General features: G+C 60.1%; 2 protein-coding genes across 12 annotated transcripts in view; both read left to right on the plus strand.

The window, feature by feature from the left end:
• The window catches only part of Sdccag3 (serologically defined colon cancer antigen 3), a gene marked incomplete in the record, with an annotated part of 7,478 nt that extends 869 nt beyond the window's left edge, over positions 1-6,609 (plus strand). Inside the window, 9 exon segments of the mRNA XM_005408649.2 lie at positions 68-196; positions 640-708; positions 1,617-1,732; positions 2,158-2,574; positions 3,289-3,362; positions 3,940-4,051; positions 4,368-4,430; positions 4,839-4,978; positions 5,695-6,609. Of these exon segments, the coding sequence (XP_005408706.2) occupies positions 68-196; positions 640-708; positions 1,617-1,732; positions 2,158-2,574; positions 3,289-3,362; positions 3,940-4,051; positions 4,368-4,430; positions 4,839-4,978; positions 5,695-5,791 (1,217 nt within the window).
• Positions 6,610-7,708: 1,099 nt separating this feature from the next.
• Positions 7,709-14,020, plus strand: part of Snapc4 (small nuclear RNA activating complex, polypeptide 4, 190kDa) — an 18,558-nt gene continuing 12,246 nt past the window's right edge. For 5 of the 11 annotated variants that reach the window (XM_013506645.1, XM_005408497.2, XM_013506647.1 and 2 more), the window contains exons 1-11: positions 7,714-8,222; positions 8,673-8,794; positions 9,178-9,319; positions 9,717-9,763; positions 10,603-10,770; positions 10,873-10,998; positions 11,431-11,509; positions 11,862-11,943; positions 12,821-12,925; positions 13,000-13,072; positions 13,432-13,596. In XM_013506645.1, the coding sequence (XP_013362099.1) occupies positions 8,735-8,794; positions 9,178-9,319; positions 9,717-9,763; positions 10,603-10,770; positions 10,873-10,998; positions 11,431-11,509; positions 11,862-11,943; positions 12,821-12,925; positions 13,000-13,072; positions 13,432-13,596 (1,047 nt within the window). In that variant the 5' untranslated portion in view covers positions 7,714-8,222; positions 8,673-8,734. Of the gene's footprint in view, positions 8,223-8,672; positions 8,795-9,177; positions 9,320-9,716; positions 9,764-10,602; positions 10,771-10,872; positions 10,999-11,430; positions 11,510-11,861; positions 11,944-12,820; positions 12,926-12,999; positions 13,073-13,431; positions 13,597-14,020 lie in introns of all 11 variants that reach the window. The other 6 variants (XM_013506648.1, XM_013506646.1, XM_013506652.1 and 3 more) reach the window with 6 other exon arrangements.

Raw genomic sequence — 14,020 nt, forward strand, 5'->3', positions numbered from 1 at the left:
GCGGGGCCGGGGCCGGGGGGCGGCCGGGGCCGGGCGGGGGTGAAGCCGCTGTCGTTGTCGCTTACAGCTCCTGCGTTCTGTGAGCGCCGGTCTTGCCTGCCCCAGCTAGACTGTGGGCGCCCCCCTTTCCTCGGCTTTCGGCCGACGTTTATGTGCTATGTGCCCAGCCCGGTGCTGGCTTCCGTGGGAGACACAGGTGAGAGTCGGGGCGCGGACCCGCCAGGGAGCCCCGAGCCAGCCGAGCGCCCCCCGCCTAGCTGACGGGCGGCCGGGGACCCGGGCAGGAAGGTCGGTGTCCTGGGCGCACGGAGGCGCCTCTCCTTCCCCGAGGGGCGGAGGGCGGAGGGCGGGGGTTGGGGGCAGCCGCGCCGGGCTCGGGCACGCCGTGGTACCCCAGGGCAGCCGTGTGCAGGTGTGGCGCCTCAGGGTGTTGCAGGGCTAGAGTGCTGTGCCCGCCCCCGGCTGGGCGCAGAGCCCCCTCCCTCTCCCAGAGGCCGGGGCACCCACGCGGGCCAGAGCTCCCGCTTGTCCTCAACAGTTCCGCGGCCCGTGAGGGCCACCGCAGGGTCCACTCCCCCCAAAGGCACTGTAGTCGCACAGCTTCCTGTGACGTGGCAGGCTGACCCTATCTCTTTGCAGATTTTGGCTATGGAAAAGGGAAATGTACTAAGCAAGGTCCATCAGGAGCCCATGAGACTCGATTTGGAGGTAGCGTAGTGTGGAGATCCATTCATTTTCTTTTCTTTTCTTTTTTTTTGGATCTTTTTGAGACAGGGTCTCACTCTGCAGTTCAGGTTGGCCTTGAGCTCACTTTGTAGCCCAGGTTGGTCTCGAACTTGCAACGATCCTCCTGCCTCAGCCTCCCGAGTGCGGGGATTACAGGCATGCGCCACCACGCCCAGCCATTCGTTTTCCTTTAACACACTTCACAGTGCCAGGTACACACCCAGTCACGGGGTTGCCGATCTGACAGGATCTGAGAGGTGTGCTGAGACCCCAAAAGATCAGATGCAAGGGTTCCATCTTGCCCCTAGAGGTGATAGGGAAGGAGAACCTCACACATGGGGACATGAGGGAGCTAGAAAGTCCTGCCTAGAGAGCTGAGGAGATAGCTGGCAGGGCGATAGGAGTCTCCGCTGCACGGGCTGGCACCGGGGACAGGGTCCAGCCAGGGGGAGCAGGGAATGTGAACAGGGTGACCAGATCCGACAGGTTGAGGCTCGCGGTTCCCAAGCTCTGCAGCCCCCAAGGAGCTTGAAGCCCCATGTACAGGTCACCCTGCCCTCCGTACCTGAGCTGGCTTTGTAGTGCCACATCATAAAGATGCCAGGGTGACATGGGGGTGTGGGTCAGACAGCACTCACCTAGCACGGGCGAGGCACAGGGTTCCATCCCCCAAACCAGAAGAACTGCAGGGTTTCCTGGGAGTGCCAGGGCGTGAGGAATGGGAGAAGTGAGCGTGAAGAAATAGACCTGTCTCTTGCCCTCTTCCAGGGCAGCTGGCCCCGCTTCCTGGTGGCACCTGAGTCTCTTCCCCAGGAGGCACAGTTGTGCTCTGGTAAGAGCAGGGAAGGGGAGGCTCCCCTGAGTGACCTCCGGGATGCCTGCTCTTTCAGATGATAAACCTGAAGACCTTGAAGAGGCAAACCCATTCTCCTTTAAAGAGTTTCTGAAAACTAAGAACCTCAGCCTGTCAAAAGATGACACAAGCAACAGCAGAATTTACCCGAAGGTAGATCTGAGGCCATGGAGGCTGACCTTGCCACAGAGGGAGGGCACAGGCGGGACAAGCAGGATTGCTGTTACTGCAGTGGAGAAGCCCATGGGGTGGACAGCCGCTGGGCCTCTGTGGTGGACAGGATGGGCCCCTTTCTTTCTCCCTTATGGGGCCAGGGGTTGAACCCAGGGCCTTGCGCATGCAAGGCAGGCACCTCGCTGAGCCTCCCCAGCGGCCGTCTGTAACCTTTGGGACAGGTCTCGTTAACTTGCCCAGGCTGGCCTTGAACTTGCCATCCTCCTGCCTCAGCCCCAGAAGAGCTGGGAATTTAGCCTGTACCCCAGGACTAGCTAGGATGGGCCTCTCCTGAGGTTGCAGGCTGAGCAGAGAGAAGGGCAGGTGCTGGCTTCTGGCTGCAGGGTTCACCTCGGCTGTTTCAGGAAGCCTCAAGGCGCTCCCTGGGACTGGACCCCAGCTCTCCAAGCACCCCAGCTGTGAGCTTCGGCCTGGACTATCCACAGCCGTTTTTTGAAGACCTGACAGGGGCAGGGGACCTCCTGGATGAAGATGACGATGAGGAAGACGGGTGGAACGGGACCTATCTGCCATCAGCCGTGGAGCAGACCCGCACCTCCCGGGCCACCAGCAACACATCCCCCTGTGGCACCTACCTCTCCTTCTTCTCCACCCCGTCGGAGCTGGCGGGGCCTGAGTCTCTTCCCCCTTGGACGATGAGTGACACAGACTCCCACGTCTCCCCAGCATCACCATCCGGGAGTCCAGGCACAGACTTAGCTGCACACGGAGAGTGCCTGGGAAACAGACAGCTGCGGACACTGCAGATGAGTTATGAAGCAGTAAGTAGGCGCTGCTTGGTGCCTGGAGTGGAGCAGGGGCTGAGCAGTGTCCTGGGCAAAGCTCAGCTGTCCTGCCTCCCCGGGGCTTGCTTGTGTAACTGCTGCAGCAGTTTCCCCACGGAGAGCTATCCCCTTGGTTGGCTTTGGGTGCGCAGTGAGTATCACCAACCAGAAATATCAGGACTACGCCGGGCGTGGTGGCGCACGCCTGTAATCCTAGCACTTGGGAGGCTGAGGCAGGAGGATTACCGTGAGTTTGAGGCCAGCCTGGGCTACACAGTGAGTTCAGGGCCAGCCTAGACTACACAGGGAGACCCTGTCCTAAAAATGAAAAAGTATACTGAAACAAGTTACGAAGCGAGGTCCATCCGGAGTAGCGTGGTGATGTGCTCAGGTGGTTGACGAGAACCACCAGTTCCTGGACATCTTGCTAATTGTCCCAGTGAAGAGCGTGCAAAGTTGTACTTGCCTGAAAAGGTCACAGGTCGCATCAGAGTCTGGCACCTGGTCCTCCTTTGCATTGGTGCTGAGAGGAGACTGGTGACCAGGTGTTTCTGCCCCTCCGCCAGGCCCAGGCACGGCACAGCTGTGTGGTACCGCACACCCCTAGTGCTACGGAAAACAAACCCAGAAGTGGCCGCACCCATCACAGAAGCACTTACACTTTTGAATGAGATATGTTGGGTTTCTAATGGGGATTTTCTTTCTCTACAGCTGAAAGATGAAAATTCTAAGCTAAGAAGAAAGCTCAATGAGGTTCAGAGCTTCTCTGAAACTCAAACTGAAATGTATGTAAGCTTTCAGTCAGGAGTGACTCCAAACGTCCTCTTCCACCCAGGGAAATCGGTGTCGCAGTGACTGCAGTGCCCAGGCTTGAGTCTGGGTGTTACTGTGTCAGACAGGTTTCCTGGATGCATTTGCCTCCTAGTAGCAGGGATTGAACCCCAGGCCTTCACACTGAGCTACATCCCCAGCCCTTTTTAAAATTTTTAAAATTTGGGACAGGATCTCAAGTTGCCTAGGCTGGGCTCGAACTTCTGATCCTCCTGCTTCAGCCTCCCAGAGTGTGGGGATTATAAGTGTATGCCACCACAGCAGCTCTGTGTAGAGCTTTTTAAGCATCAGATGCAAATTGCAAACTCTGGCAGAGTCAGCGGATCTCACGGCTCCTTGCACCCCTTTTGGGAAGCCCAGCAGGGGCACTCTGGGTGGTCGCTGCTCCTGGCCTTTATATCTGGGCTTGGTGATCTGGTTGCGGGCTCTGAGGGCTTTTTATCCAACAAGAAACTGAAGTGCTTGTAGTTGAAATTAGAAGTGTTCTTGACACCAGCTGCGTGAACTCAACACCGGGTCTCCCTCTGCCAGGCTGAGGACACTTGAGCGGAAGCTGGAGGCGAAGATGGTCAGGGAGGAGAGTGACTACCGCGACCTGGAGTTGGCGGTGCAGCAGGTGGAGCAGAACCTGGAGCAGATGACCGTAAGTGGGGTTCGGTCTCTGGGCCAGGGGCGGGGAGCACCTGGAGAGGGGCCACTGTTGTCAGAGCCCGCCACAGCACCTTGAGACCCGGGCTGCTCTTGGGTGGACCAGGGTCCCTGGGCGCAGCCATCACACTCTGCTTTGCTTTGGAGCCGGGTTTCTCTAAGGCTGTCAGTGAGCAGAAGCTGAGCACAGGTTCTGTGGGCTGGGTCGCTGGCCCCAGGCAGTGAGGAGAGGCCAGGTCGAGCGGGGCAGCCTCCTGACCAACTTGCCCTCGGCCACGCAACCTTTGTTTGTGTTTGTGTTTTGGGCACAGAAGCGGGCTGTGAAGGCAGAGAATCATGTCGTGAAGCTGAAACAGGAGGTAAACTTGCTCCAGGTAAGGGGAGTAAAGGTCCTTTTCTTCACGGTCATATACACGTGAAGTCAGGAGGAGTGTATGGGTTTGCTCTGTGCCCAGCAGGTGAAGGTCCTAAAATCCAGGCAGCAGGGCTTTGTGCTCAGGCCGGAGCTGTGGGGGCAAAGATAAGGGCAGGTGTGTGCCGTCCTCCTGGTCACGTCGCAGATGTTGAGGGTCTAGGGTGGGGTGACCCCATAAAAAGCAGGTGGTGAGGGTGCCTTAAGTAAGAGGATGTTGGGCTCCACCTGCTCTGGGGAGCCCCCTGGACGAGAACACCTGCTGAGGCCAGGGACGGTCCATGCCTGTCCCCAAGGGTGACCGTGCAGACTGCCTGGTGTGCTATCTGCTCCACCACCGCCCCTGACAGGCCACCCCCGTCCCTCCCAGGTGCAGGTCTCCAACTTCAAGCGGGAAAACGAAGTCCTGCGGTCGGGCCAGGGTGCCAGCCTGACTGTGGTGAAGCAAAACACCGACGTGGCTCTGCATAACCTCCATGTGGTCATGAGCAGCGCACATGCGTCAATAAAGTGAGCGCAGGGGGCCGGACGCCTGGGTCAGGCAAGGGTGAGATGGGGTGACATGGCCTGGGCTCCAGATAGGCAGCTGCAGGGAGCGGGGCTGTGCAGAGGCCCTCCGGCCCTGTCTGAGCGGCAAGCCAGCTGCTCACCTGCCTTGGAGGAGTGTCCCACTTCCCGAGAAGTATGGCCTTCGCTGCACGAAGGGATCCAGGTTTTTTGCCCACGAGATGCTGAAGCTGGGGACAGAGGGGCAGCACAGCGCTCCTCTGCTTGTGCAGAGGCTGGGCGGCTACACGAGGCTCTCGGCGCTGCAGGACGATGTCACTGCCTTGTTAACACCACAGTCCCAGGAGTTCCTCACCATGCAGGGCGCTGCATCCTGAGGCCAAGAAGACCAGGGGTTAAAGATGTGTTTAACACACCCGCCAGGCACAGCTCCGCACCCCTAACCTCAGCTGGGTGTGACCACGGGTGCAGGTGCACAGGAGTAGGGGCCACAGGGCCAGCCTGGGCAGGTCGCCACTGGGTTGCTCTGCTGGGCGTGTGTTGCTTCTGCTCCATCAGAAAGTCACTACTGTCTGCACCCATCTCCCAGGGGCTGAGCCTGCCTAGGCCATCTGACACTCATGGGGGCCATGGGGGCCATTCCACCCATTGGACCCCCTTCCATTCTGTTCTCAGGGAGCACTTGGAGTAACAGCCTCCAATCTCTGCTTCCATTGTAGGCAGCTGGTTTCTGGAGCTGAGACATTGAATCTCGTTGCTGAAATCCTTAAATCTATAGACAGAATTTCTGAGGTGAAAGAAGAGGAGAACTCCTGAGACACTGGGTTTTTTCAGCTCCTGGCTCCGTGTGCCCGGATCACCACCACCCACATGAGTATGCGGCTGCGCCCCCACTATGATCCTCCACCAGAGCAAAGTATTTATCACGAGACCCCGGTTCCACAATCCGACGCAGGATTATTGGCCACTGCTACAGGAGTGGCACCTGTGTGTCATCCCAGTGGTTTATAAATGGTCCTTCTTGGTGAAATTCTGCTTTATAGATTCATTGATGTATTGGGAGGAATTTTCACAAAATGCAGTGGTTCTTGAAAGACACACTAAGCAGCCACTGTGCAATTTTCCATCACCCCGGAAACTAACTGCAGGCGCCGTCCTCTGCCCTCCTCGGCTTTGTGGGCCAAGGACGCCGAGTGGCCAGGACAGGAACTTGTGCCTTTTTGCTGCCACTCAGCTTCCCGCTGGCTGGCAGCTCACACCGAGGCCTTAGGGTTGGCTTCAGTTCTCGGGGGCCGAGTGCAGAGGCACCACCTGGTGACTGCTGCTCCTCTCCACTCGGACGCCAGGGACGGAGGCCACTCGGTCCATGTCAGGAGCCATCTGAGCTCTCAGCCTGCCTTGGCTGGGGGCTTGGCTCACGTTTGGAGTGACATTTTGTACGGTGACTCGTAGGGTTCGGAAGTGTGGTGTGCAGAGCCTCCCAGGGTGGCACAGGCCTTGGGCTGTCCTCGTCTTGCCTGCCTGGGGAGGACACAGCAGGGACCCTGTGCTTTGTTGGCTGTTTTCCCCTATGTGGTTTTCTTTTAATAAGTTTAACCCTGTAACATTCTTGTTTAAATAAACTCTGAAGCTCAGGTGCTGTGTTTTCTTCTGACTTGGCCCAGCCTCCGTGCAGAGCGGCACAGCTGTCCTGTGCCGCAGGGGCGTGCGTCTTGCTTGCTCTCATCGCTGGTGACCTGTGCTGGTTCACCTGTCTCCTAGGTCCTTGTACTTGGGGTCAGGGTCAGACCGCAGGGGCCAGCGCATCAGAGACACAGCGTGTGCTTCACATCTGCGTTTTTGGGGTTGTGAGGTTCTCTTCCGAGTGCACAACAGCCCCAGGAAGCCCAGAAGGGAGGCGGAGCTACAGGGCAATGCGTCAGCCACAGACCTGCCCTGGGGCAGCGGGGCCTGCAGGCCAGATGGCCAGCTGGTGTCCCCTTCACCCATTGGGCAGAAGCTCCTCATGTGGAGCCCGTGGTGTGCCTGCCCTCCAGTCCACTCAGTGTAAGTAGAGCGAGGGGGGTCTCAGCTTGTGTGTGCAATGTGCCACTGTATAGCTTACACTCCGCGGTGACCTCTGCCTGCTGCCCATCGCAGCCTCAGCTTTGAGGCCTACTTGAGCGGTCCTGGCCCAGGGTTGGCTGGGCTAACAGGTCCTGGAGGAACAAGGGGCCCCAGCTCTGCCCTGGAAGCCCTCCTGGGCTCACCCGAAGGAACAGGCCCCGCCCCACAGCTTTCCTGCCAGCTCATTCCCCAAGCAGCCTGTCTGCAGACTACTTGGGGCCTGCCAGGCTACCCCAGGGCCCACTGTCCTGCCTGTGGGCAAGTCTTGGCCTCCCCAGGTGCTGCCCTGGGTCAGCGGCCTGGCGTGGACGCCCTGTGGCCGTGGAAGCGGTGTGCTGGGGAGGCAGGTCCAGCACGCGGCCAGCCCTCCGGCCACTCCCAAATGTGCACATCAGCCTGACTGCTCAACCGAAACCCTGGCACTACCAGTACAAGCGCCAGAGGCCCAGGCGGCCCAAGGGCGAGGCAGTACCCATCCTGGCCGCGCGAGGGCAGCGCGGAGCAGCGCATCTCCCTGATCCGGCGGCCCGCAGCCGCTGTCCCGGCGTACGCCGGGCCGCGGGGGGCGGGACTTCCGGTGTGCGTGCTTAAATGCCGCGGCAGCCGGAAGCGTTGTGTCCACAGTCGTCTGGGCGACGGAGTCGGCCTTTGGGCCGGAGAGAGCTCTTTGCTGGGGAGGCGCCCCGCAGGTGAGGACTGGGCGGGACAGACCCCGCTGAGGGGACACTGTCCGCAGGAGCAGGCTGCTGGAGCCGGGGATGTGCAGCGGGGACACGGAGGCCCGACGGGGCCCGCGTCCCTACGGCGGCTGGACCGTGGCGCTCCGCGCGTCCTGCGCCCCTGGATCTCGTGAGGTCCCGCGGCCGGCGCACGCGTGACCGGCCCCGGGCCGCGCCGCCTGGATCTCCGTCCCCGGGGGCGCCGGCCGCTTCTTGCATGGATGGTTTATGGGGCGCAGCCACGAGGGGAGCAGCTGAGCCCGGGCTGCAACGCTGTCCCTGGCCACCCCGTGCGCCTCAAGTCCCCTCTGGGACTCTGACCTGCCGCTGGAGAGGCGGTTCGGCCGGAAGAGGGCGGCCCGCTGGCGCTCAGGACTTGAGCTTGTGACGGCGATCTTTCGGCCTCACCTGAGCCGCCTGGGGTGAGGCGGGGCGCTGGAGAGGAGGGGACGCTGGCTTCAACACAGGCTGCCCTTTCCTCTGAGGCCAGGCCACCAGAAGAGAGCGCCTGCTCGCACCCCTGCCTGTCCAGCCGGGTGGCAGCTCTGACCTTGCCGTGGTTCTGCAGACCCCATGGCTCTTTGCTGAGTGGTTTGCAGGTTGACAGGCTTCTCCCAGTCTGAGGGAGCTGCAGGCCTGGTGCACCCGGAGGGCACTTGCTATCGGTGCCGTTTTGTTAGACAGGTTCCACTCGGGGGAGGGGATGCCAAGGGTGGGGGAGGCTGTTTCTTTGCCGTTTGCCCCGGGCATGTGTTTTTCTGGAATATTCTCTGCCAGTGCCTTGTATTACCAGCTTTCTTTCCAGCTTCCTTACCCCTTTAGTCTTTGCTGGCGACTGTTCCTAAAGAAAAGGCCTCCTGTCTGCCCAGCAGGTGTTTATGCAGTGTCAGACCCCTGCCAGGTGCTGTTCTGGCTGGAGGGAGAGCAGGGACAGATGGAGCCTTTCCCCAGCAGTCCCCTTCCGGTGCTGTCCAGATGCTGCGTCATCTGTCAGGTGACTGCACGTCCTGGCCACATATGGAGCGCTGGATGCCCCTGCAGCTGGAGCATAGTTTAGATCTCACAGGGCCTTGTCTTTGTAGCCAGTTTGCCACTCTGTGCCCTCTGCACTTGGCGACCAGCTTCCTCCTGGCGGAGCCTGTTAGAGACCAGCCGGGTGGGCCGTGTTGCTGTCCTTCTGGTCTCTGCCTATGCTGCTTGAAGTCTCATTCACAGGATGTGGGACCCTGGCAAAGCAAAATATGAAGAAGCTCTTGGGGTGCAGAAGGCTGCAGGGTGCAGCACCAGGGCTGGCCTGCACTTCAGTCTGCGTCCAGAGAGTGTCGTGGCGGGATGGGGTTCTCTTGCATCCTAAAATTCTATGATGTGTGTTGGAAGCAGGTGGAAGTCATGGACATAGACGCCGAAAGAGAGAAACTATCGAAGGAGATCAAGGAACTGGAGAGGATTTTGGACCCCAGCTCCTCCGGCATCCCCGTGGACGTCTCTGAATCGAGTCTCGAGTCAGATTCTGATGGAGGTGAGCCCGTGGGGCTGGCCTCCCCGGGGCCTGTTGGACAGCTGGGTACCCCCAGCAGTTCCTTCAGCCCTGCCGTTTGCTGCCCAGCGTGGCCTCTGCCTTTACCGTAGCCACAGAGCTAGGGCCCACTCCTCATCACTTAGCTCCTGACTGTACACAGCCTGTTCCCATGCCAACTGCCTGGGCTCTGGGTGAGTGTGCCATCCTGGGAAGAGGGCTCAGCCAGGGCTCAACCCTCAGCCTGGTCGATCACTGTGGCTCCGGTCCCTGGGATCTCTTCTGCCCTGGGCTCTCCTGCCAGGAATGCTCACTCCCTCCCCACTGCATGCTGCCCGAGGCCTGTGTGCCGTCTTCTGGTCTTCTGGTCTCCAGCGTGGTGTGCTTATGTTTCTGACAGAGTCGCTTCCTGCCGAGGACTTGGACATCGCCAGCCCTCCAGTCTTGGTAATGAAGCTCCCCCCACTGGCTGCTAGGTCAGGCCGGCCACCACCCCCCAAACGCACTTTTAGCTTTTCTGTGTTACAAATGTAACTGTGCGTTATAAAAACAAGATGCCACAAAGTATCTATTCTCAAAATAAAAATTGGCCCCAGAAGTAAGCAGCAGTACCCTGGTGCTTGCCCTGCCAGCTTTCCCAAGCTGGTGCTAACTCATCTTATATGCGAGTTGCTTCCTGTGCCATGCCTGCTGTGCCTCCCTTTTCCAGCTGGACGGTGGGGTGGGCTCTGCACCCGGTGATGCGAACAAGCACCCAGGACGGTGCCAGTTGGAATCGGTGGCTCCCGTTGTTATTAACTGTGTCTTGTTTGTTTGGGGTTTCCTTCAGAGAGACTTTTGCAATTTGTTGGTTTTTCCCTCGCGTCTGTCAGGAGGTATGGAGTCCCCCCCGTGTTGAGGGGCTAGGCCCCTTCGTGGGGATTGGCGTGGCTCAGTGGTGTGTGGGTACTTTGCCGTGTGGGCATTCTGACATCCCCAGCTCTGGGTGCAGAGCTGCAGGCAGCTTCCTCCCTGTGTACCGGGGATGGAAGCGATGGGCATGCCTGCTGCAGTCACTGGAAGGTGCTTGTTTCTTCACACCGACCCCGCTCCAAACATCCCGCTTGGAGTCATGGACAGGCCCCTGCCACCCACCAGGGTTTCCCTTGGTTCCACACCCGGTGGTCTTGTGCCAGAGCTGCCTCCGTGTCCCAGGGCCCAGCAACCAGGACGTGGCTCGTGCTGTGGCATGAGGTGGGGACCGTCCTTCCATCCGTGTCCTCACTTGCCGTCCCATTCCTTCCCAGGCCAAAGAGAGGTGGGATGGAACCCGCAATGACGAGGAGGACCCCAAGGATAAAGCCCTCCCCGAGGACCCCGAGACCTGTCTGCAGCTGAACATGGTCTACCAGGAGGTCATCCAGGAGAAGCTGGCTGAGGTCAGCCTGCTGCTGGCCCAGAACCGGGAGCAGCAGGTAGGAGGCCTCTGTGTGCCAGCCACTCCACCTCTGAGCTCTATGCTCCCGGCCCGACCCCCTCTGCCCCTTGGGGCCCGCTCAGCCTTGTTTCTGTCCCAGGAGGAGATCCTGTGGGGCCTGTCTGGGTCCCAAGGCCCCAGGGTGAAGGATGGCAAGGGCCTGCCCCCACACATGTACATTGGACACTTCATGAAGCCATACTTCAAGGACAAGGTCACTGGAGTGGTGAGTGGCTGGAGCCCTGCTGTGGTCAGCCCGGCCCAGTGTCCCCAGAAAGGGGCTTCGTCCCCACAGTTGCTGTGTGTGGTCCCAAGTTCCACGGGTTCTTGGGGACGTTCTCCATCCCCCCTAAAGCCTTCTTGTCCCTGGTGCAAGTTCCTGCATGCTGATCTCTGCCCTGAGTAGATGGCCTGGGGCGCATTTCCCTGAGGTGACATCCAGGCTATTGGCAAGTCCTTGTTGCAGAGCCTGTTGTTGCTGACCGCAGGCCTGTGCTGCCTGTGCCCCTCAGAGTCTCTGGCCTCCCTGCAGATGGTCAGGTCACGCCTAGGCCATTCGTGTGGCAGCAGCCCCAGGCAGAGGAGGCTGGGGAGGGCTGGGTCCTGCGGGTCACTGCAGCACAGCCCTCACGTCACAGCGCTGTGCCCTCTGACGCAGGGGCCTCCTGCCAATGAAGACACGCGGGAGAAGGCTGCCCAGGGAATCAAGGCTTTCGAGCAGCTCCTGGTGACCAAGTGTAAGAGCCTCACCCCTCCCTTGCCGTGGAGACTAGGAAGGGGCGGGCACTGCAGTTCACAGACCTGCCTCCTCTGGCCCTGACCCCTGCCTTGCCCAGGGAGCAGGGTCCTTTTGAAGATACTGGCCACCAGGACCAGGCCTCCTCCTGCCTACTATCTCTCTCCCACTTTCCCTGGGAACAGCAGCCTTGGTGGGGTTGTTGGCAGGACAGAGGCCGGCCTGTGGGCCTGGCTGCTGCCCACCTTGCGTCCAAAAGGTCCTTTGTGCAGCCAGTCACGGTGCCCAAGGCTGTGGAGGACGCAGTGTGCGCCCTGAGCACACACGAGACCCCTGACACCCGCCCTCCTCAGGGAAGCACTGGGAGAAGGCCTTGCTCCGGAGGTCAGTGGTGAGCGACCGGCTGCAGCGCCTGCTCCAGCCCAAGCTGCTGAAGTAAGTCTGGAAACGGCCCTGCGGCTTTCCCGAGGCAGAGGTGGTACAGCCAGGCTCCCCTTGCACCCTTGCCTGGAGGGCTCCCCACAGCCAAGCCCCACCTGTCTGGGGAGGGGGCGGCCTGTGCCTGGCCCGGTACTCACCGTGTAGCTCAAGCAGTTTCTGTCTTCCTCTCTCTACGTCCCCTGTGAGGATGGAGCTGTCCACAAAGCCTGCAGGGTGGGTCTGCAGATGAGGGCATCATGTATCCACAGGGTACCCACCCTGCCACTTGGGTCACAAGGGTGCTGCCACCTGCTGGTTGTATCGGGCCACATGTTCTGGCGTCTGGGCACCTGCAGACTCAGGTGGCCCCTGAGGAGCAGCCACAGAGTCTGGGCTGAGCGTCCGTTCCACAGCCTTTGGGTCCGCCCTGACTCCTGCGTGGCCTGGAGTCAGGGACAGTGCCTTCAGGGCATAGCAGCAGGGCAGGCTTGGTCTGGACACTGGGATCTTCACTGGCCACCAGAGGGTTTGTGGCCTTGGTGAGTCGGGTAGGGTGGTCCTTCCCACGGCCGTGAAAGCCAGTCCATCCTTGATGGTCCCCTCAGGGAAGCAGATGTCTTGAGTCCACTCTGCCCTGGTTCAGCAGTGTGGGCTGGGCCGAGACACAGGACCGCTGGTAACCACTGAGCCTCTTGCCCTGGGTGACCCCGTGCCGGTCTTCGGGACACCCCAGGGAGTACTGCAGTGCGGAGCCAAGGCAGCAGAGGAAGGCAGGTGTGAGCGCAGGCCAGGCCCTGCCAGGCTGTGTCATGGAGCCAGCCTTAGCGAGGCCCAGCCCCGTGCCCTCAGCATAGCACTGTCCCCAGCCCTCCTGCCTCTGCCTGCCTTGCAGGCTCGAGTACCTGCGCCAGAAGCAGAGCCGGATCTCCAGTGAGCCGGAGAGGCAGGCCCTTGAGGAGCAGGCCAGGTGTGCGGAGCAGGAGATCCAGGATATCAAGTGAGCCGGGGCCTTGCAGGTCTGGGGCTGAGCCAGCAGGCTGGCGTGATGCCAACACCCTGTCCACTCTCCAGCCAGCTCCCGGAGGAGGCCCTACTGGGAAACAGGATGGATAGCCATGACTGGGAGAAGATTTCCAAAGTCAATGTAAGCTGGGAAGCTTCCTTTAAGGCTGAGCGTGGGGTGGAGTGGATGGTTAGGCTGTGTGGGCCCTGCTGCCCCAGCCTCCTCTGGCCCTTGGCTTTGTGTGTGTCCAGCAATCGGGAGGAGCAACTGTGGCCTCAGGCCTTGCCTGTCTAACCTGAGGTCCCTCTTTGAGATATGTGATCTCAGAGGCTCTTGGGTTTGCATTTGGGGCCAAATCTTTACATGGTGGCCGGGTGAATGGGAGGGAGGTTCCACGTCCACTTGGCCATGAATGTACCAGCCACAGAGGCAGCTCATCCCAGAGCCATCCTGGCGCAGGGCCCAGGTTGGCAGCCTAATAGGCTGTGCTCCCCTTGCAGTTTGAAGGCGCCCGCAGTGCGGAGGAGATCCAGAAGTTCTGGCAGAGCTCCGAGCACCCGAGCATCAACAAGCAGGAGTGGAGCACTGAGGAGGTGGAGCAGCTGATGGCCATTGCTGCCGCACACGGCCACCTGCACTGGCAGCTGGTCGCCGAGGAGTTGGGGGTGAGGATGGGACTGGGCTGGACCCTTGAACACCCTCAGCCATGCATCTGGGCCATGGCCTGCCCTGTCCTGCGGCTCTCCAAGCAGTGGGCAGGATGCCCAGGGTGCCCGGGTCTGCCAGGGCCACTGGGGTTTGTCTGACCTTCCAGGAGCTCTCCTGCAGCCTCTTGTCTTTACTGACAAGGCATTTGAAGCCATGCTTCTGAGAGAGTGTGGTATAGATCGTTCTTTCCATAGGTGTCTAGGGGATTTGTAATTTTGGCCTTTGCCACCATTTGAACCTGAGGTTTCTGGGAATGTGGTTTCCCGTCCCTAAGTAGATGTCATGGAGGCCTTTCGGTCTTTAGCCTGCATTCACTGAGTCATGCCCGGAGAATGTGCTGTGTGACGTCTCTATTTTATTTTTTATTTATTTATTTATTTA

This window comes from Chinchilla lanigera, unplaced genomic scaffold (genome assembly GCF_000276665.1).
Source record: "Chinchilla lanigera isolate Chin_1 unplaced genomic scaffold, ChiLan1.0 scaffold00112, whole genome shotgun sequence".
Lineage (NCBI taxonomy): Eukaryota > Metazoa > Chordata > Mammalia > Rodentia > Chinchillidae > Chinchilla > Chinchilla lanigera.